The sequence below is a fragment of the Lithobates pipiens genome, unplaced genomic scaffold (genome assembly GCF_037356315.1).
Source record: "Lithobates pipiens isolate NorthernLeopardFrog02 unplaced genomic scaffold, aLitPip1_a1.2 Scaffold_23, whole genome shotgun sequence".
Classification (NCBI taxonomy): Eukaryota; Metazoa; Chordata; class Amphibia; order Anura; family Ranidae; genus Lithobates; species Lithobates pipiens.
In genome coordinates, this window is record NW_027507785.1 from 262,539,140 (window position 1) to 262,560,951 (window position 21,812).

At 41.3% G+C, this 21,812-nt stretch overlaps 1 protein-coding gene across 6 annotated transcripts in view; it reads left to right on the forward strand.

Annotated features, from left to right (window-relative positions):
- Positions 1-21,812, forward strand: part of CACNA1E (calcium voltage-gated channel subunit alpha1 E) — a 330,584-nt gene that overhangs the window by 139,594 nt on the left and 169,178 nt on the right. For all 6 annotated transcript variants that reach the window (XM_077453108.1, XM_077453107.1, XM_077453111.1 and 3 more), the window contains exon 6: positions 18,715-18,818. In XM_077453108.1, coding sequence (XP_077309234.1) covers positions 18,715-18,818 — 104 coding nt within the window. The remainder of the gene's footprint in view (positions 1-18,714; positions 18,819-21,812) is intronic.

Consider the following 21,812-nt stretch of genomic DNA (forward strand, 5'->3'; position numbering starts at 1 on the left):
TAGGCATGATGGAAATTGTAGTTCCTGAACAACTGGAGGGCCATAGTTTGAAGACCCATGATTTAGACTTTACAAAGTATGCAACAAGAAATGTATGGGTGTAATTAGGGCGGCTAAGATAGAACATGAAAGACACATACAGTGGGTGCCGCTGATATTGTGTCAATCCCGCCGCTATTAGCGCCGAGATTGACACCCGTGAGCCCCATCACAGGAGCCAGCGCCTAACTATGTCGCTACTCACGCTCGCGACCCCAATACATTCCTATGGATGCGCGGCATCTCTTGGGGGTGGCGAACTCAATATCGGCGGCACCTACTGTAGCGGAGGAGAGCAAAAAAAAATCCCAAGAAATTCTTGAAGTATATAAACAGTAAAAAAGGGAGGACAGACCATATTGGCCCCATAAAGAATGAGGAAGGACATCTGGTTACAAAGGATGGGGAGATAGCGAAGCTATTGAATTTATTCATCTCCTCACTCTTCACGAGGTAATCAGGGGGGCTTCAGTAATCAAAACTACAGTATTTATCCTCATGGCACATCACAGGAAGCACCCTCATGGCTAACAGAGGACAGAATTAGAAATAGACTTGGGAAACGTAACATTAATAAATCACCAGATTTACTACAATTTCACTACACTACAATTTTCTCGTTGGATACTAAAAACAAGATACCCTCAAACTATGAAAACTCATCCACTGGATATCTTCCACCTTCTTACCAAACATTCCAAGTTCTCCTCACGCCTAAGTCCCCTCACCCTGCTACAGAACAATCCAGACTTTCCACCAGGAATTGGGAATCACTTACTGAGATCCCCAGTCACCAAGTTGCCCCTTCTTGCAATACACTGCTTCAATAACAAGATAATAAAAGACTTGAACCAATTTAAGGCAGATGAAAATACACCCCTCATGCCCATATGGTCATACTTCCAGGTACGCAGTTATGTCAATAGTAATGCTCGTAGAGGTCACTTCACGAGAAACCTCACCGAGTTGGAGTCCATGTGCTTACAAGGACAACAGGTTCAAAAATCTACTGCAACCTCTTACGCATGGTTGCAAAACTTGAAGATGTCGGGCCCAGACAGGTTCAGGGAGAGATAGTTAGATAATCTGGAAATGACAAATGGATAGCCAATGGGAAAGGGCATGCATTCTGTCCCACAAATGCTCCCTCAGTACGCGAATGCTGGAAACTGCATACAAAGTCTTAACCCACTGGTATGGTACCCCAGAGAAAATACACAAATGGTACCCCCAAGCGTCAGAAACTTGCTGGAGATTTAATAAAGAAAAAAGCACCTTTCTGCACATCTGGTGGCAATGTGAATTGCTGGTACTATTTTAGTCTAAAGTGAAGGAGATTATTTATCAAATCACGTTGACCAAACTTACACTCGATGCTGCCTGCTGTTTGCTACACATCTGATATTTTTTCTTTCAAGAAATACAAAAACTCCCTCTCCAGGCACTTGATAAATGCTGCTAAATCTCTTATCCCGCTATTTTGGAAGTCTACGAGTATTTCCACAATGAAAGATTGGTTATGCAAGGTTTCTTACATTTGTGAGATGGCAGACATCCTGGCCCAATCTAATGAGAATGTGGAGTGATACCACAAAACTTTGTCTCCCTGGTTCTTTAACAAATACTCTCAAGCTTACGAGAAACTGATCACTTGATCACGGCTTTACTGAATGCTCTGCTTTTGTCTCCTCACATTCCTCCCTAGGCCTTAGAATATGTACTGTTACACTTTGACCTCAATAAATACTTTTCCTGATATTTGCCTAATCTTAGATGGATAATATCTGGAAATTGTAAAGCACTTCCTAATAACTCCTAATACCCCCTTGCAGGGTAAAAACCTTCTATTTTTCTTTCTCCTATCTACCTCTTTCTAGTCTTTACTCTTTACTCTATCTCTTCATGCATATAGTACTTGGAAAGGTTCTTCTCTGTAGGTGGCATACCTCATCGCTAATTTGAGGCCTTAGACACTGTCTCTGGCCCACTCTGTTTTATTCGATTACTACCTACTGATATGGCTGACACTGTTTTCTGATCATTTTGCTCCTTCATTATTACATGTTTATAACCGGACTGTTTTCCATATCTGTATGCAAACTTTTCTTTCAATAAACTTTAATGATAAAAAAATAAATAAAGGGTCTGGAGGATATTAGTTATGAAGAAAGGTTGCGAGCACTGAACGTATTCTCTCTGGAGAAGAGATGCTTGAGAGGGGATATGATTTCAATTTACAAATACGGTACTGGTGACTCCACAATAGGGACAAAACTTTTTCACGAAAGGGAGTTTAATAAGACACGTGGCCACTCATTAAAATTAGAAGGAAAGAGGTTTAACCTTAAACTGCGTAGAGGGCTCTTTACTGTAAGAGCGCCAAGGATGTGGAATTCCCTTCCACAGGTGGTGGTCTCAGCGGGGGGCATTGATAGTTTCAAGAAACTATTAGATAAGCACCTGAACGACTGCAACATACAAGTATATACAATGTAATACTGAAATATAATTACACACATAGTTTGAACTTGATGGACTTGACTCTTTCTTTCAACCTCATTTACTGTGTAACTATGATGTCAAGCGTATGTGGCGGCAACCAGGTGAGGAGTACAAAGACAAGTGTGTCTTGCCTACAGTCAAGCATGGTGGTGAGGGTGTCATGGTCTGGGGCTGCATGAGTGCTGTAGGAACTGGGGAGCTACAGTTCATTGAAGGAACCATGAATATCAACATGTACTGTGACATACTGAATCAGAGCATAATCCCCTCCCTTCAGAGACAGGGCCGCAGGGCAGTATTCCAACATGATATCAGCCCCAAACACCTCCAAGACCACCATTGCCTTGCTAAAGAAGCTGAGGATAAAGGTGATGGACTGGCCAAGCATGTCTCCAAACCTAAACCCTATTGAGCATCTGTTGGGCATCCTCAAATGGAAGGTGAAGGAGCGCAAGGTCTCTAACATCCACCAGCTCTGTGATGTCATCATGGAGGAGTGGAAGAGGACTCCAGTGGCAGCCTGTGAAGCTCTGGTGAACTCCATGCCCAAGAGGGTTAGGGCAGTGCTGGAAAATAATGGTGGCCACACAAAATATTGACACTTTGGGTCCAATTTGGACATTTACACTTAGGGATGTATTTACTTTTGTTGCCAGCGTTTTAGACATTAATGGCTGTGTGTTGAGTTATTTTGAGGGGACATCAAATTTATACTGTTATACAAGCTGTACACTCACTACTTTACATTGTAGCAAAGCGTCATTTCTGCAGTGTCACATGAAAAAATATAATAAAATATTTACAAAAATGTAAGGGGTGTACTCACTTTTGTGAGATACTGTATATACTGCATATGTACATAAATGCATAAAAATATATAAATATGCAAATGTGCATATACTGTATGTAAATAAACAAGCATGATACAGTTTTTAAGAGGAATTTATCAGCAATAGAGTTTATACAGAGAGACAAATGCTATGTTTGGGTAAACAGTACAATTTAAAAAAAGAAAATCTGAAGGTAAACTATTTTAAAAAAAAATGTGTAAAGTGTATGTAAACCCTAAGAATGGACTTCTCTTATTTGCTCCTTTTTAGTCTTTTAAATATACTGCACCATAAAAAGCATTTTATTTCATATCTGTTTGATAAGTGCTAAAAAAAAAGTGCTGTCCTATGTACTCTGCAGTGTGTTATCAAACAATAATAATAAAATAAAAAAAATAAAAAACATGAAATACACAAACCACATCTTCAACCTGGTAAGCTGCAATATATGTTCTTGGGTTTGTATACACTTTAACACAAACATGCAACCACCTTATACTCCCTCACAGTGGCAGTTGCTAAGCCATATACACTGCCATGGGACTTTTTGGACATCTTGCAACCACAGGGCCCATCAGGTTCCACACGGTCATATGGTTCACAGTGTATGCAACCTCATAGTCCATGGTAGGCTAAACTGGTTCACCTGAATAACACAGAGACTCAAAGGGCATATTGCTCTCTGGACCAGTCCCCTCCCTCACTTTCCACCTCACTTTCCACCTCAGTGGAATGCTCCTCAATCTGTCTCTCACACAGAAAGACACCAGGCACCTGTCCTCACTGTGTACTCAGCCCATCAGGATGTGAGAACCCTTCACACCATGTTAGTAATTACTTACATCTGAGCTCACCCGTTATGGAATATTTATTAGGGGAACCTTTTCTTTCTTTCTTTTTTTATTCTTTTTTGGTATTTTTTTCCATACAAAAAATATAAAACATAATATACAAAGGAAAACATTGTACCTACTACCTCGTTATATCTCTTTGTTAATTTGAACAATTTTCATTGTTCCCATTTCTTTCAGAATTTCTTTTTATCACTCTCCTCATCCTCTTCCCATCCCTCCATTCTATACATATCCTCTACTTTCTCTATCCATTCCCTCAGTTTTGGGGCTTCCAACTGTCTCCAATTTTTTGGAATCAAGCTCTTTGTCGCATTTATTAAATGTCCTATGAGGGCCTCTTTATACTTTTGTGTTGGGTGTCTGTACCGTGGAAGAGACATGTCCAAGGGTTTTCTAATACCTGAGTTCCTGTTATTATTTTTTATCAGAGCTAATATTTCCCTCCAAAACTTTCAAATTTTTGGACATTCCCACCAGATGTGTGCCGCACTCCCTTGTTGTCCACACCCTCCGGATTGATCTTCTTGATATCTTGTCATCATATCTGGTGTCCTATACCACCTAAGACTTTTATAATTCATTTCTATTGTATTGAGATTTTTAGATGTCCCGTGTGTTAAGTGCAACATTTTTTCTATATTCTGTTTCTCCCCTCGTGGTCCTATTTCTTCTTCCCACTTTTTTATATAGGTAGGTACCTCCATCTCATCCATTCCTCCCAGCATCTTATATATCTGTGAGATGTTTACCCTTATTGTTTTCCCTTCGCACATCCACTCTAGAGCATTCAGATCTTCTCCACTTCTCAACGGTTGTAGCAATGATGAGACAAAATGTCTGAGCTGGAGGTACCGCCATCCATTTTATATCCATGTACTCCTGTAATGTTCCTAAAGTGTTTAATTTACCTGCTTTTATTATGTGTCTCAATTGAGTGTCTTCTCTACTAATTCAATGTCCTCCCATAGTGCTCTTTCCCGGTGGAAATAGATTATTTTCTTTTAGTGCCATTAATGGGGAATTGTATTTCCATTTATTGTTTGTTAATTCCATCCCATATTCTAAAACATTTTTTGTGAGTGCGAGTGTTGTTGGTCCTAGTGATCTATGTTTTGGTGGTATCCAAATTTCCTTTCCTAGTCGTGTCTCTGCGGAGCTGTGTTCTATTGCCACCCATCTCTTTTCATTATCTAGTTTTATCCATTCCGCCACCCGTGTTAACATTATAGATTCATAGTATTTCTTAAAATCCGGTACCTTTAGGCCTCCCCTCTCTTTTCCCAATTGTAATACCTTTAAAGCTATTCTAGGTTTCTTTTTTTTCCAAATGAGCTTGGTTATTAAGGATTTAATAATATTGAAATAGACTGGAGGGATATATATCGGTAACATCTGTAACTTGTATAATATTTTTGGTTGAATGATCATCTTAAGGGCATTTATCCGGCCAAACCAGGACAAAGGTTTCATCATTATTTTTGTCGTATCTTCTCTTACTTCATCCAGCAGGGGGATATAATTTATCTCATAAATTTTCCTTAGTGAGGCTACCAGTTTTATGCCTAGATATTTAATTTCCTTCTTCCACAGGAAGGGAAATTCACCCTTAATATCCTGTTTTTCCCTATTGCTCCTGTTGACATTTAACACTTCTGTTTTCTTTTAATTTATTTTAAAGTTTGATAATTCTCCATACTGCTCGATCATCTTTACCAAATTTGGCATGGAGATTCTAGGTTTTGTCACATAAAATAGAACATCGTCCGCAAATGGGGCTACCTTATGTGTCTCTTCCCCGACCTCAATTCCTCCTATATCAGGATTCTTCCTCACTGTCTCCAACAGTGGTTCTAATGTCAACACGAACAATATAGGTGAAAGTGGGCATCCCTGTCTAGTCCCATTATACATCCTGAAGGGGTCGGACAAATTACCGTTTACCCTTACCACTGCCATTGGACACTCGTAGAGTGTCTTTATCCAACTCAGGATTCGGGTACCAAATCCCATTTCCTTCAGTGTGCCCATCATGAATCCCCAGTCTACTCGATCAAAAGCTTTTTCTGTGTCTATTGATAAGCGCAGACTGGGGATTCTACATTCTTGAATTTTCTTGAGAAGCAATAGTGTCCTTACTCCGTTATCCCTTCCCTCTCGGCCCCCCAGGGGAACATCCTTTTCTAACTGCTTAAAGATAACTCCACCAAACTCTGGAAAAAAAAATTCTAATCAAGTATATAGTCTGAGCCTATTTGTTGAACAAAAAAACTTAACTTAACTCAAAAAGCCCCTTCTATTGCTTTCAGCCTTCCCCAAATCTTCATTTTCCTTTTTTTTCCCTCTGTGAGCCCACAGAGGACGTTACAAGAAGGGGCAAAAAAGGAGAAACACAATAAAGCCCCATACACACTATCAGTTTTTCTGCTGAGTTTTTTCTTCAGATTTACCAAAACCATATAACAGTGATGGCGAACCCCAGATGTCTTGGAACTACATTTCCCCATGATGCTCAACTACACTGCAGAGTGCATGAGCATCATGGTAAATGTAGTTCCAAAACATCTGGGGTGCCAAGGTTCGCCATCACTGCCATATAATATGAGGTCAAATCTTAGGAGTTTCAATTTGTATGCAATCAGGCAGGCCCTTGCACTACATGGTTTTGGTAAACCTGAAGTTAAAACTCAGCAGAAAAACTGATAGTGTATATGGGGCTTAAGAAGCAATTTCATGTAAAATAGATTACAGGGCAATTATGTAGTGGAAGTATGGATTATTTTTGAAGAATAAGAAAATTACTTAGTGTCACCTTAAAGCGGGAGTCCACCGGGACTCCGCGTTTTTTTTTTTTTTTTTAAAGCCAGCAGCTACAAATACTGCAGCTGCTGACTTTTAAAATAGTGACACTTACCTGTCCAGCGCGCCCGCGATGTCGGCACCCGAAGCCGATCTGTAGATCGTTTCTCGGGTCCTGCCGCCGCCATCTTGGGTATGGGAATCAGGAAATGGAGCCTTTCAGCTTCATTTCCCGGTTCCCTACTGCGCATGCGCGAATCGCGCTGCGCAATAAGGACGCTCCCCGCTGCCTCTGGGATCTGTGTGTTTCCCAGCAGGCAGCGGGGCACTTGCGGGAAGGGGCGGGCACTTGCGGAAAGGGGAGTAAGTTACGCCCCTTTCCGCAGAGAGCTATCCCGGAAGTGGGTGCAGTTACCTGGATTATCCAGGTAACTGCACCCCCCTCCCCCCTGAAAGGTGCCGATTGTGGCACCGGAAGGGGGGAGGGGTCCGATGAGCGGAGGTCCACTTTAGGGTGGACCTCCGCTTTAACGTGATAATAACTAATATCACAAAGTCCACATAATGATGCACCAATCATCTCCATAAAAACAAGGTACATACAGTCTGAGTTTCTGCACAGGCTACTTACACAGTCCATTCCTTTGACACTGCTGAACCAGGTCCAAGCTAGGGCCCACTGAGGGGGAGCATATGGCTATCTTACCACCACTGAATAAGGTTCTTCACGGCTATCAGATTTTCCCCCACTTTTATATAGCCGTGCCAGGAGAGAACATCCAGCCCACAATGGCTGGAGACAGGGCACAGACCACCCTAAAAGGGAGATAGTGACATAGTGACCAGAGGTGATCTATGCTGAGGTCTCCATGTTACTACAACATTATTACATTACTGTATGCCAAAGGGTTTATGTTGTTTGGTTCAATCTGGTGCTGAGGTCTCCATATTATTACACCGGTATTACATTACTGTATACCAAAGGAATTATAATGTTTGGTTCATTACTTAAGGTGTTTGTGTTAATATACTGTTATTGCATTACTATATGCCAAAGAGTTTGTTGTTCTGTGCATTATATATGGTGGGAAGGTCTCAGTGTTATTACACTGTTACTACATTACCATATACCCAAGGGTTTATGTTGTTTGGCTCATTACTTACAGTATGGTGCCGAGGTCTCCGCAATAGACAGCTCACCGTCTTGTTCACATTCTCCTCACACTGCAGCCAGCCCCAATATGACAGAAAACATTGCTGACTAAGACTCCCCAGGGCTTTCTGTGAAAATCTCTGTCTTGTCTGGTCTGTTACAGCTCGCGTGTTACCTGAGAAGACTTTTACCTGAGTATTATAAGACAGCGTATTTATCCGGTCACCGGCTATGGACAGGGACAACAAGAAATTTATAGAAAATTATTTTTTCTGTGCTCATTTCACCAACTCTACACAGAATTACACAAAACAGCCATGACATAGTCTAGAAAAAGAACTGTAGCACTATACCTTTACACCCTGCACTGAGCGTTTATGTTAGGGTGAAAGAACTTGAATATAGTATGCACCATTTGGTTAAACTGGAATACTGTGCTGTTCATTTATTCCCCTATTATCCTTTCACATGGCTGGCATCTGTTCTGATCAGTAGAGCATCAGTGAACAGATCCCCTGCTGATATATAGCAAAATAGAATGGATGTTACTTTTGTGACATCCATGTCTGTTCAGTTTTTTGTCTCCATCACAAGATGCGGTGCTTAATGGCCCCATGGTGAGTCTTTGGGCATGTGGATATAAACGGTTGTGCATTTATTTATATTCTTTTATCACCAATCTATTAACTTTCTAAATAAAAGGCTAGTTTATTGCCCATCTGACTTTTGGCAGGCTGGACTGTGGCCAATGGAATTAGAAAATGTCCTGGCATCAGTGGGAGTAATCACTGCCCCAGGCATGTTGGTCAGTGGGAGTAAAAAAAATGACATATTGTCAGTTGGAGGAATAGTGCCCCATTGTTGGTGTCAGTGTCACGTACCTGATCCAAAGCCAATTTGTAGAGAGGTTATACAAGTAAAAAGGTGCAAAATTACTAATACAGTGGTATCCTGTAATGTTGTAGTGCTAGGTGGCATATATATAGACCACAGTCTATAAGATATTTAAAGAAGCGAAAAGGTGGGACGCAAGTCTCCATCCCTATGCATACATAAAAACAGGAAGTTGGGACTTTGAGTGAGGTGAGCAGTGAGGCCAGAGGATCAGTCACCATATATCAAACCATTTTATTGATAAACAATAGCATAACAGCACAATAAATAATCCAAATACTGATGGTAATTAACAACCAAATTGATATATAGTAATCATAGTAACAAACCCCCAAGTGATACAGGGCAGATGATCCTTAAAAGGTGCAACATCCATTTAAAATGCACAAAGTCACAAAATTCATAAGTAAAAACCTATTGGTATATAAACCGAGTAAGGAACGTAATAAATAGGTGCATGTCATCCCGACGCGTTTCCCTGGCCTTTTCCCTCCCTCCTTGAGCTCCTCCCTCAGCTCCCGGACCTGACTTATGTGGTAGCCCGCGACTGCGACTCTCATGGAGTTCACACTTCTTTGGCATGTGAGTATCCAAGTATCAAAAGTTCCTGTTTTTACAGTCTATAAGATAGATCACAGAGAAGTCTATAAAAATTCTTTCAAAGAAGAATGATTGGTGATAATGGGGAGGGAGAAGTGAGAGGGGAGGGGAAAGGATGGGGATAATCCACTCTCAGGGCTTCCATCACAAGGGAACAGAAACCATGTTCCCAAATACTGGAGAGAAAAAAGAGAGGAGTAGTAGGGGGCTTAGACCCCTTCACAGCCAGCTGAACCAACTCTTATTCTGCACCATGGGACGCACATAAATGGGTTAAAGGGATAGATCACACCAAGGCCAGCCCCAAGTTTTTGGGATATCATTCCATGCCTTCTTTTAACTACTGAAATGTGAGTGCATTACTAGAAATCCTTATTGTATATTAAAACTGTTTAAAATCTACACCCAGAGGCGCCTCCTCTATCTCTTTTTTAATTTTCAGAGAGGGGCTCCCCCTTGTGGCTGGGTGTGGTATACCTCTGAAAGTGCCACAGAAGGTATACAGCCCAAAGAAGCACGGGTTGCCATCAGGATCTGGATGGATCCAGAAGGGAGCACCTTGTGACCATATAGCAAGCCCGGGGTTATGCAGATTAATCAGGCAGAAGGAAGGTCCAGGAGTATGCCAGGGGATGAGCCAGGAGAGGAGGTCAACAGGTCTGGAACGAGCCGAGTCAATGAACAGGAAATCCAAGTACTCACACAGAGTTTTCAGGGACACAGGAATCTGACGACAATCCAGCAACTTGGGTCAGACAGAGGCAGTCGTTTATAGGCCAGCAGGGGGAACCACCTATGGTGCGCCCATGGTGCCCATTTCTTCAACTGGCAAGATTGCCAGTACTTCCACAGCCATTTCCCTGACAGAGAGAGCTGGTACCCCATTGCTGATGTCAGTAAAAGGAATAGTGCCCCATCACAGGTATCAGTGGGAGGAATAGTCCTGCAATGTGGATGTCAGTGGAAGGCATGATGCCTCATCATTGGTGTCGGTGGGAAGAAAAGTGCCTCTTTATTGATGTCATTGGAACGAAGGCCCGCAGCATGAATGTTCACTGGGAAGAAGGCCCAGCAGAGGTGCTTTTTCAGGAAAGGCTGTGCAGTGTTGGGAGGAGAAGGAAATATTTGTTCAAGTGGGAAGCAATCAATGAGATTAGGGGAATTGATTAAAGGGCAACTGTAGAACTTCTGTGATCTACCAGCCCCCTGGACCATTATCGACTTTCCTTGATGACCCTACATTCTCTCTTCTGAAATTCCCACAATCCCACAGTTCGACTTCTACATCTCTGTTAATATAAACACTCCTGCTACTTCTAAACTTCTTAGTCTAACCTTATTTGACCTGAAGCAATGGGTACAGGCTTCTACTCACTCTGATGGCAACACCCTTGACCTTGTATTCTCCTACCTATGCACTCCATGCAACCTCTCCAACAATCCTTTTCCTCTCTCTGATCACCACCTTATTAGTTTCTCTCTCTCCCTGTCTTCCACCACCTTTCCCTCCAATCACCTAACCATCAACCGTAGAAACCTTCGCCACTTCAACCCTTCTCTTCTCTATTCTGCTACCACCTCTATGACAAAATCTCACCCCTGTCCTGCCCCAACCTAGTCACTTTTGTCTACAACAAATACCTGTCTTCAACCCTGGATGAGCTTGCCCCCTTCACTATGCTGAGAATTAGGCCTCGACCCCTACAACCCTGGCAAACAGATGACACCAGAAGTCTCAAAAAATGTAGCCGTGCTCTTAAGCATCTGTGGCATAAGACTAAAGCCCCATACACACTATCGTATTTTCTGCAGATTTTGTCCTTCAGATTTACAAAAAACATGTAGTGCAAGGGCCTGCCTGACTGCATACAAATTGAAACTCCTAAGGTTTGACCTCATATTATATGGTTTTGGTAAATCTGAAGGAAAAAATCAGCAGAAAATCTGATATTGTGTATGGGGCTTAAGTCTCTCAAAATAACATTTTTGCCTTCACACTGCCAAGCAGATCTATTTTATCACTCTCATTAACACCTTCTCTTCCAGTCACCATCAACTCTTCTCTACCTTTAACTCTCTACCTCTCTACTCTCTACCACCACCCACAAACTCACTCACTGCCCAGGAGATTGCTAGTCACTGCTTTTGATACGGTTGACCAGCCCCTCCTCCTCAATAAACTTTACTCCCTCGGTCTCCGTGACTATGCTCTTCACTGGCTCTCATCCTACCTATCCCACTGTACCTTCAATTTCACTTACAATTCTTCTTCCTCCTCGGGTCCCCTGTTGTTGGACCTCACCTATTTTCAATCTACACTTTCTCCCTGGGTCAGCTGATAGCCTCCCATGGCTTTGGTATCTCTCCAACCCTCAGCTCAGTCCATCAGTCTCCTCACGCATCACTAACTTACTAACATATATAGCTGTATGGATGTCACACCACTTCCTCAAACTCAACCTGTCCAAAACCGCGTTCATAATATTTCCTCCTCATGTGCCTCTTCCCCTGACCTCTCTGTCAAGAGCAATGGCACAACCATTCACCCATCCCCACATGCCAGGGTGCTAGGTGTTATCCTGGATATGGAACTCTCCTTTTGGCCCCACATCCAATCCCTTTACAAAAGTTGCTTCCTCACCCTCTGCAACATCTCAAAACTACGTCCCTTCCCAACCAATGAAACTACAAAGCTCCTGATTCACTCCCTGGTTATCTTTTGCTTTGACTACTGCAACTCCCTCCTCATTGGCTTACCTTTAAATAGGCTACCCCCCCTTCAGTCCATTATGAATGCTGCTGCCAGACTCATCCACCTTACAAACTGCTCAGCGTCTGCTACCCCTCTCTGATAATCCCTCCATTGGCTGCCACTCACCCAACATATGAAGTTCAAAATACTAACAATAACTTACAAAGCCATCCACAACTCTGCCCCCAGCTACATCACTAGCCTAGTCTCAAAATACCAACCCAATCATTCTCTTTGTTCCTCCCAAGACCACCTGCTCTCTCATCACCTCCTCCCATACTAACCCCCGGGACTTCTCCTGAGCCTCTCTCATCCTCTGGAATTCCCTACCCCAATCTGTCAGACTATCTCCAGATCTATCCACTTTTAGGCGATTCCTGAAAACCTTTCTCTTCGGAGAAGCCTATCCTGCCTCCACATAACAACTGTACTTTAATTTTCTTCGTTAGATCATCCCCCACAGTGTTTTACCCTTGTGTATCACTTGACCCTCCCTCCTAGATTGTAATTGTACTGTATGCCCTAACAAAGCGCCACGCAAACTTTTGCCGCTATATAAATGCTGTATAATAATAAAAAAAATATAAGCGTACCTTTGTTCTTTAAAGTAAGCTTGTCACACTTGTGGGCATGTCAGACTGCATAAGCAAAGGTTGGCTTTAGTGAAAACAGTAATCAATTACAGAGCTGTAGCTTGCTGACATTATATGCAAATCTTAACTTTTTATCCAAAAAAACGTTTAGATATTATACTTGGTCTACATAATATATGGGAATTTTTAAATTGGAAAGGAGTTAATCTTGGGATTATTCAATCAAAAATGTGGGGCTAGGACAGAGGACACACAAAGGATTAACTATATAGACCAAATATGTAGCTATGTACATAACTATGAGAAAAGTGCAGTGACCAGTAACTACCAGTTAGAATTAACTTCACCGAAGATAGAGCAGGGTAGATTCTGATTGGCTGCTATGAATACTGCACTTTGATCTTTTCAGTGTTTTGTTGAATTAATGTATTTTTCTTCTTAGATGCTGTGTACTTGGTGTCTGCTGGTGCCACATCACACAGCATGAACCTGACTCATAGAGAGAGTTGTTTCTTGGTTGTCCTAATTCATTTCACATTATCTCCAAACCCGCCCTGATCTTCACTCCCCTTTTCCTTCCCTTGTTAATTAATGTAATTGGCCTGTGAATGTTTGTTGGCAAAGATCTGTGAGTGCCAGCTAAGCCATGAGCAGCTGTGCTCCCATGCTGCTTGCTATTAGGGTCTATGTGTTCTGTGTCAGCACTTAGAGAAGAGGAGGAGGAGTATGAGGGCACAGTGCCCGGGCTATGCCATCATCTCCTCTGCTTTCATATTGTATGGCCCAGCCAGTGGGCCTGTATTCATTCATTAATAGTTACTGTGAACTTTATGTTGCTCAAACCAGCAGGACTAAGCATGCTATTATAATGACATGTTAATATCACGCCATTTTCAAACACTTGTTTATTAATGCCGTTTTTTAAGCTTTGTTTTTGTTTTTTTACATGCAAGTGGACAAGAGTCAAATAAAATCTTTTAATATTTTTCACCTCAGCAAAATTTACATTGCTTTGTATTAAAAATAAATAAAATGATTTATGAAAGCAAGCGTCTATTCTCATCTGCATGCTAGAAATAGTCTTAGTTTGTTTACATGAGCCATTTGACCTAATACATTTCAGCTTTAGGTACACTATATTACCAAGATATTGGGACACCTGCCTTTACACGCACATGAAATTTAATAGCATCCCAGTCTTAGTCTGTAGGGTTCAATATTAAGTTGGCCCACCCTTTGCTGCTAAAAGAGCTTCAGCTCTTCTGGGAAGGCTGTCCACAAGTTTTAGGAGTGTGTCTATAGGAATATTTGACCATTCTTCTAGAATCGCATTTGTGAGGTCAGACACTGATGTTGAATGCGAAGGCTTGACTCGCAGTCTCCACTCTAATTCATCCCAAGGGTGTTCTATCGGGTTGAGGTCAAGACTCAGTTCCTTCACCCCAAACGTGCTCATCCGTGTCTTCATGAGTGGAGACTGCGAGCCAGGCCTTCTTGTCCAACATCAGTGCCTGACCTTACAATTGCATTTCTGGAAGAATGATCAAGCATTCCCATAGACACACTCCTAAACCTTGTGGACAGCCTTCCCAGAAGATTTGAGGCTGTTATAGCTGCAACGCGTGGGCCAACTCAATATTGAACCCTATGAACAAAGACTGGGTTGCCATTAAAGTTCATGTGCGTGTAAAGGCAGGTGTCCCAATACTTTTGGTAATGTTGTGTATGTCCTAATGAATGGACCACTGCATTCATTTGCCCAAGCACACTATCACTTGCCAGTCTACAGAAATACTGAACAGGGGACGTTTGCAATGTATGATTTTTTATAGGTTTAGGATTTGTGTTTGTGGCAATGGGCAGACTGTTGGTCAGTTAATTTTGCTCCAACAGGGACATAATCTGAAATCTGGTGATCCTGGAACCCACCTGCCTGGTGATGATGGAACACCTTCATTACTGTCTCACACAGATAAAGCAAGTTGTAAAAAATGCCAGTGATAGGATGTTTCTCACAGCATCAAATCAGAATGAATTCTTCCATGGCAGCTTCAATGTTATTGGTGATGCATAAAACAGAGAGAGATGGAGGAAGTTAAAAACATTGGCTTCAAGAAATATACTACTTACCTACACTACACAACACCTACTACCCTCCTACTGTGTCTATATAGAGGTGTGTGCTCGTGTTCTCAAGGAAAATGTCATTTTTGTAGAAGCAATGAAGAATAGTCAGATGAATCTTGTAGAGAATTTGTTTTTTTTTTCCCAATGAACAGCATGTGAACCTTTTCCTAGTTTCACTTCATAACTTCCTACTTCCTGTCCCCACCCCTGGGTCCTCACACATACATATTCTATATCTTTCCCCTTTAAAAAAAAAAGGTATGCATATATAAATGAAGTGTAATATAGAACCAACAAAGAGTGCAGCATAGTAAGGAACAATAACAAAGTACAATATAAAGCAAAATACTGGGTAAAAATCAGTGTGTGATAAAATCTTGGAACTTTGGATTGGGTTTACACACTCTTCCAGATCGAGTAAAAGCTTGTGGGGCTTGTGAGTCTGAAACCTCTTTCCTGTCGCCATCATAAGTTGGCTGTGTGTTGCATCTGTTGTTGGAAGTGTCAGTTGGCACAGCAGCAGCTGGCTGTGCTTGGGGTCCTCAAGTGATCAAAGGCACATGGGCAGTGGCAGTACAGTATAATTCAGGTACCTGTAGGAGGTGATGACGATTTCTTAGATAGATCCTACCATCAGAATGGACAACATAGCTGTTTGGTTGTCATGCCTTTCCGTGAACCATGGCCAGTTTGTCAAACCCACAGGTTGTCTCCATCCTTACCACCTGCTTATGCACATTAAAATACTGTAGGACAGGTGGACTGGATAATTGTGCTTTCAATGTATCTACAGCAACAGCATGTTGTTCAGTACATCACCAGTCGGCATCATGGCGCAGAAGCTGACAGAGTGGAGATGTTATCTCAGTGTACTGATGAATGAACATTGAGAGGTAATTGGTCATGCCAAGAAACTTTTGCAATCTATGTTTGTCCTCTGGAGCAGGCATTTGATGGATGGCTTTGGTTTTTTTCTGGGTCAGGCTTGATACCTTTATCCGTGAGAAGGTGTCCAACATGTGGCACCTCAGAGACCCTGAAGCGACATTTGGTAGGGTTGAGTTGCATATTGATGGCCCTGACACAGTTTAGTACACATTTAAGTAATTTGTCATGTTTCTCAATGGATGATCTCCAAATCAAGATATCATCCATGACTATTTCACATGGCTGTTCAGCAAAGCGCTATTCCATACATTTCTGAAAGACTTTGCTTCCAGTTAAAATTTCTTATTGCATCTGTAGGTATTTGTATCTCCCATATGGGGTCATAAATGTTGTGAGTAATGATGATTCCTCATCCAGAGGATGCGAATAGAATGCTGAAGAATGTTGCCTGTGGCATATCAGCGATCACTTGCTCTACAGTTTTTAATGAGTGATAAGGCCTTAGGAGAGCCTTATTGAGGTGCACAGAATCAATGCATATGCAGACAGTGCAATCTTTCTTGATTACTGCTGCCATGACAGACACCCAGGGGGTAGCCTCCTGCACTGGTACAATGATGCCCAGTCTAGTCATTCTTTCCAACTCTTGGAAGAATTTGTCTTTTTATAGCCAGTTGGATCCTTCAAGGAGCACACACTGTTTGCTGTACCATTTCATCTAAGTGCATGTGATACATAATTGCAAGCTTACCAACAGTATCAGTTCAAAAAAAGTCCTCATATGCGGTCATCTCAGGAGCCTGTTGTACTGCATGTACTTCTGGACTGAGTTGGATTAGATTTAAATGCATGCTGTCTGGTAAGCCTAACAGGCTCTTAATATTTCTATCCACAATGTGGAATAGCAAACTGTCCCCTGATAGGTCCAAGGTAGAAGTGCCCAGTGTCTGAATTGTTTGACTACCATAAGCTGTCAGGTTTACTTTATTTGACTAATCAATTTCAGCTTTGGGGTCAGAGCTATGCAATGTGGATAAGGGCATGACATTGCATTTGGCACCAGTGTCAATTTTGACATGTTTGTTCCATGGAGTTGAGAAGGTGGTGAATATTTCTCCTTTATTTACAATTAGGTCCATACTTTCACAATGAAAACAGTTTTGCTTATCACTTTCCACTTCATTAATTCTGTGCACACTTTGTTGTTTAGTGTCACTAGATTGTGTCATCCACGCACTTCTATTTTGAGGCTTGGACCTACAACATTTTGCAAAATGATTCCATTTGTTGCATGAGTTACACCTTTTGTTAAAAGCCGGACACTTGTTGCACTCTGTAGCCTGTTTACTACCACAGTTGTTGCATTGCCTTTTGTTCTGTTGCACCACAAATACTTCTGCCTCTCTTTTTAGTTACTTAGTGGCCCTTTTAGAATGTTCCTCTTTGTCCTCATTGTCATGAAAATGAAATGACTCCTATTTATCTAGTGCATCTGAACTAGGGAAATTGAGATTGAGTGAAAGCTTGTACCTTTTTGTCTTGTCTGATAGTCCTGCTTTGCGGTACACGTCCCATTCTCTTTTGAATTTCAGACAGTTGTTAGCAATGTCATCAAAGATTAGGGGTTGTATGCCACGTAGATTCTGAGCTATGATGTTTCAGCGATCTCACTTCTGTCATCATGTAGATTTTTTAGAAGCAATGATGAATAGTCAGATGAATCTTGTAGAGAACTTGTTTTTTCCCAGTGAACAGCATGTGAACCTTTTCCTAGTTTCACTTCATAGCTTCCTACTTCCAGTTCCCACCCCCAGGTCCTCACACATACATATTCTACATCTTACCCCTTTTAAAGACAAGGTATGAATATATAAATTACGTGCAATATAGAACCAACAAGGAGTACAGCATAGCAGGGAACAATAACAAAGTACAATATACAGTTGTTAGCAATGTCATCAAAGATTAGGGGGTTGTATGCCACGTAGATTCTGAGCCATGATGTTTCAGCGATCTCACTTCTGTCACCATGTGGATTTTGTAAAAGCAATGATGAATAGTCAGATGAATTGTTTAGAGAACTTGTTTATTCCCAGCCAGCAGTGAACAGCATGTGAACCTTTTCCTAGTTTCACTTCATAACTTCCTGTTCCCACCCCCAGGTCCTCACACATACATATTCTACAGGAACTACACAAGTGAAGTAAACCGAGGGAAGGCTGTGATATTGGCATTGTTGAGGTGTTTACTGCATAGCACTAGTTCACTAAATACTTTTAGGTGTTGCCTGAAATAGTTTTTTTAATTGATTCTGGTATTAAAAAACACAAAAGGCAACCTTTAAAAGTACCGGTAAACGAATGTACCTGTTCTGCTGACATGGAACCTTCACTTGTATAACTACACTTGCTGTTAGAATCTTCAGCATCAGACACTTATAGTTGTATCAGATACCAGTATCTCTTTCTGTGCCGCACCTGGAAATGTTAGGCGATGAAGATTTTTCAGGCTACAAGAGAAGAGTAAAATCACCATTAGTAGCACTGGTATTAATATTTGACTTTTAAAATGCTGCTTTTTTAATAAAAAATATAAGGTGGTCTAACTTAGAATCGAACTACATTCACTAATAGAATATGTTCATGATATTTATATTCACTTCCTTTTTTCTAATTTCTCTTTGTAGACCAATGATGCCTTAGGAGCCACTTGGAACTGGCTGTATTTTATTCCTCTCATTATCATAGGATCTTTCTTCGTGCTCAACTTAGTTCTTGGTGTTCTGTCCGGGTAAGTGGAAGACCGCCATCGGTCATACAGTGTTGTGAGTTTAACTCTGTTTCAATTTGCGCTATATCTAAGCATTTTCACTTTACACTGTCATACATTTTTATGAAAAAATACAGTTGCATTTTTTAGCATTTTGAAAGACAAACTCTTCCTTAGGCTGGATTCACACCTATGCATTTTTAGTGCTTTTTACATTTTGCAGATTTGCTCTATAGAACGTGTTCCATAGGAAACCATGTTAAATGGACTGCAGTGCAAATCTGCAAAATGCAAAAAGCACTAAAACTACATAGGTGTGAATCCAGCCTTTAAGTGGTTCTAAAGGTGGGCACGAGAGCCAGCATGGGGATTTGTGTGTGTAAACACACAAATTTCTGTTCTGTTAGGGGAGAGGAGACATGTTGTTGTAGGAACAGTGGTATGTCTCCTCCTCCAGTCAGTCATATCCCCATACAGTTAGAAACACTAACTAGGGCACAGTTAACCCCTTGATCGCCCCATAGTGTTATCTCCTACCCTGCCAGTGACATTTACACAGTAATCAGTGCATTTTTATAGCATTGATCGCTGTTTAAATGTCACTGGTCCCAAAAATGTATCAAAAGTATCTGAGCAATGTCACAGTACCACTAAAAATTGCAGATCACCACCATTACTAGTAGAAAAGACAAAAATAATAAAAATGCTAGAAATCTTTCCCATAGTTTGTAGACGCTATAACTTTTACGCAAACCAATCAATATGCGCTTATTGCAATTTTTGTTTTACCAAACATATGTAGAAGAATATATATTGGCCTAAACTAATGAAGAAATTTGTTTTTTAAAACATTTTTGGGGATGTTTATTGTAGCAAAATGTAAAAAATATAGTTTTTTTTCCAAAATTGTTGCTCTTTTTTTGTTTATAGCGCTAAAAATTTATTTTGCAGAGACAATCAAATACCACCAAAAGAAAGCTCTATTTATGGGGAAAAAGGACATCAATTTAAAGGGAAAAGGGCCTTACTTACCAGTTTTTACAGTGTTGTCCTTTACTGCAAAATGAAGATCTATCCATGCCAGTAGTAGAGACTACTAGACAATTATTTTTTATCAGGTCCATCTCTTTGTCTGTTTGGTCTTGTTGGCCCAACTAAAAGAAATTGCATCATTCACTGATTGAACAAACAAAATTAGAGGGGAGGGACGCATTTGAACATTTTTACTGTTATGTAGAATAATGCAGATAGTGCTCTTTCACACCGGAGGTAGATCTGAAGAGCGATCTGAAATATAGCACTGGCTAGCAGGCATTCAGGAGGCGCTACTGCTACCTCCCGACCCCTGTTTTGTTTTGTTTTTTACCCTTTTTTTTTAAATTGCTAAATGGCAATTTTAGATTACAGAACCACGACACAACTGCAAGCATTTGGCTTGTGGTTGTGGTTCGGCAACTGTGATCTCACTGCCTGTCACACTTTGCAGCCCAAGCTAAAATTGCTGCAGTCACAGCATGTGTACAGCCCAGGCAGGCTGTAATATGAGAATTTGGGTGGGCAGAGGGTGGTAAAATCGTTTTTCAGTCACCTCTCTTTACCACCCACTGGCCAACCATGTGAAAGTGCTTTAAGGGTACAAGAATATTGTCTAGTGTTAAAAATGTAGTTTGGTTTTCCCTGGGTTTGAAAGTACATACCAAAAGTATTGCCAAAAGTATTACCAAAAGTATTGGGATGCCTGCCCTTACATACATATGAACTTTAAAGGCAACCCAGTCTTAGTCCATAGGGTTAAATATTTATTCAGCTATAACAGCTTCTGCCCTTCTGGGAAGGCTGTCCAAAAGATTTAGGAGTGTGTCTATGGGAATGTTTTACCATTCTTCCAGAAGCGCATTTGTGAGGTCAGGCGCTGATATTGGACGAGAAGGCCTGGCTCGCAGTCTCCACTCTAATTCATCCCAAAGGTGTTCTATCATGTAGAGGTCAGGACCCTGTGCAAGCCTGTCAAGTTTCTCCACCAAAAACTCGCTCATCTATGTCTTTATGGACCTTTTTTGTGCACTGGTCCAAATAATTTGGTGGAGGGGGGATTATGTTGTGGGGTGGGCTTGGCCCCTTAGTTCCAGTGAAGGGAACTTAAGGCGTCAGTATACCAAGACATTTTGTACACTTTCATACACCCAACTTTGTGGGAACTGTTTGAGGATGGCCCCTTCCTGTTCCAACATGACTGCACACCAGTGCACAAACAAGGTCCATAAAGACATGGATGAGTGAGTTTGGGGTGGAGGAACTTTTTACCAGACTGGGTATCCCTGCCAAACTACAGCTTCCACCACTCTGGAACCAGCATATAGCAATTTCAGCCCAAACCCGCCGAATTACCAGACAGGACTAGTATATTAGTTTAGGACTGTAGATAGTAAATTTATCCCAAGCATCACACAGAACCAATATTGGAGTAAAACAGGACTGACTACACAAAAACCTTCCCCCTAGACATGTATGGCACTCATTACAAGTCCCAGGAGAAAATTACATTACATGAACAAATAAACAAATACAAGAAAACAATGGGTTCATTCCTGGCAAAAATAGTCAATGCTAGGAAACCTGTAGCAAAATAAAGTTTCTCAACCCCACATATGCTGGAATTTACCCCCTGTACATAACACATTGTTCCAGGATAAAAGTTCCACTATGCACAGTATGCCAAGGGGTCCCAGAAACAGTACCCTTCAGCCCTACTTGCATGGAAAGTGTAGCTGGTATAATTCACTGCCAGCCAGACAACATAGACACCATCACTTTTTGTGAACATCATCACTTTACTTACTCTGCTCTTGCCGCCTGTCAGCAATTATTTTATTATTCTTACAGGAATACACAACTGCATTTAAGTGATACTAAAGTCTTGTTTTTTGTGTGTTTCAAAATAACAAACATGTTATACTTACCTGCCCTGTTGCAGTGGTTTTGCACAGAGCAGCCCAGATCCTCCTTTTCTCCCGT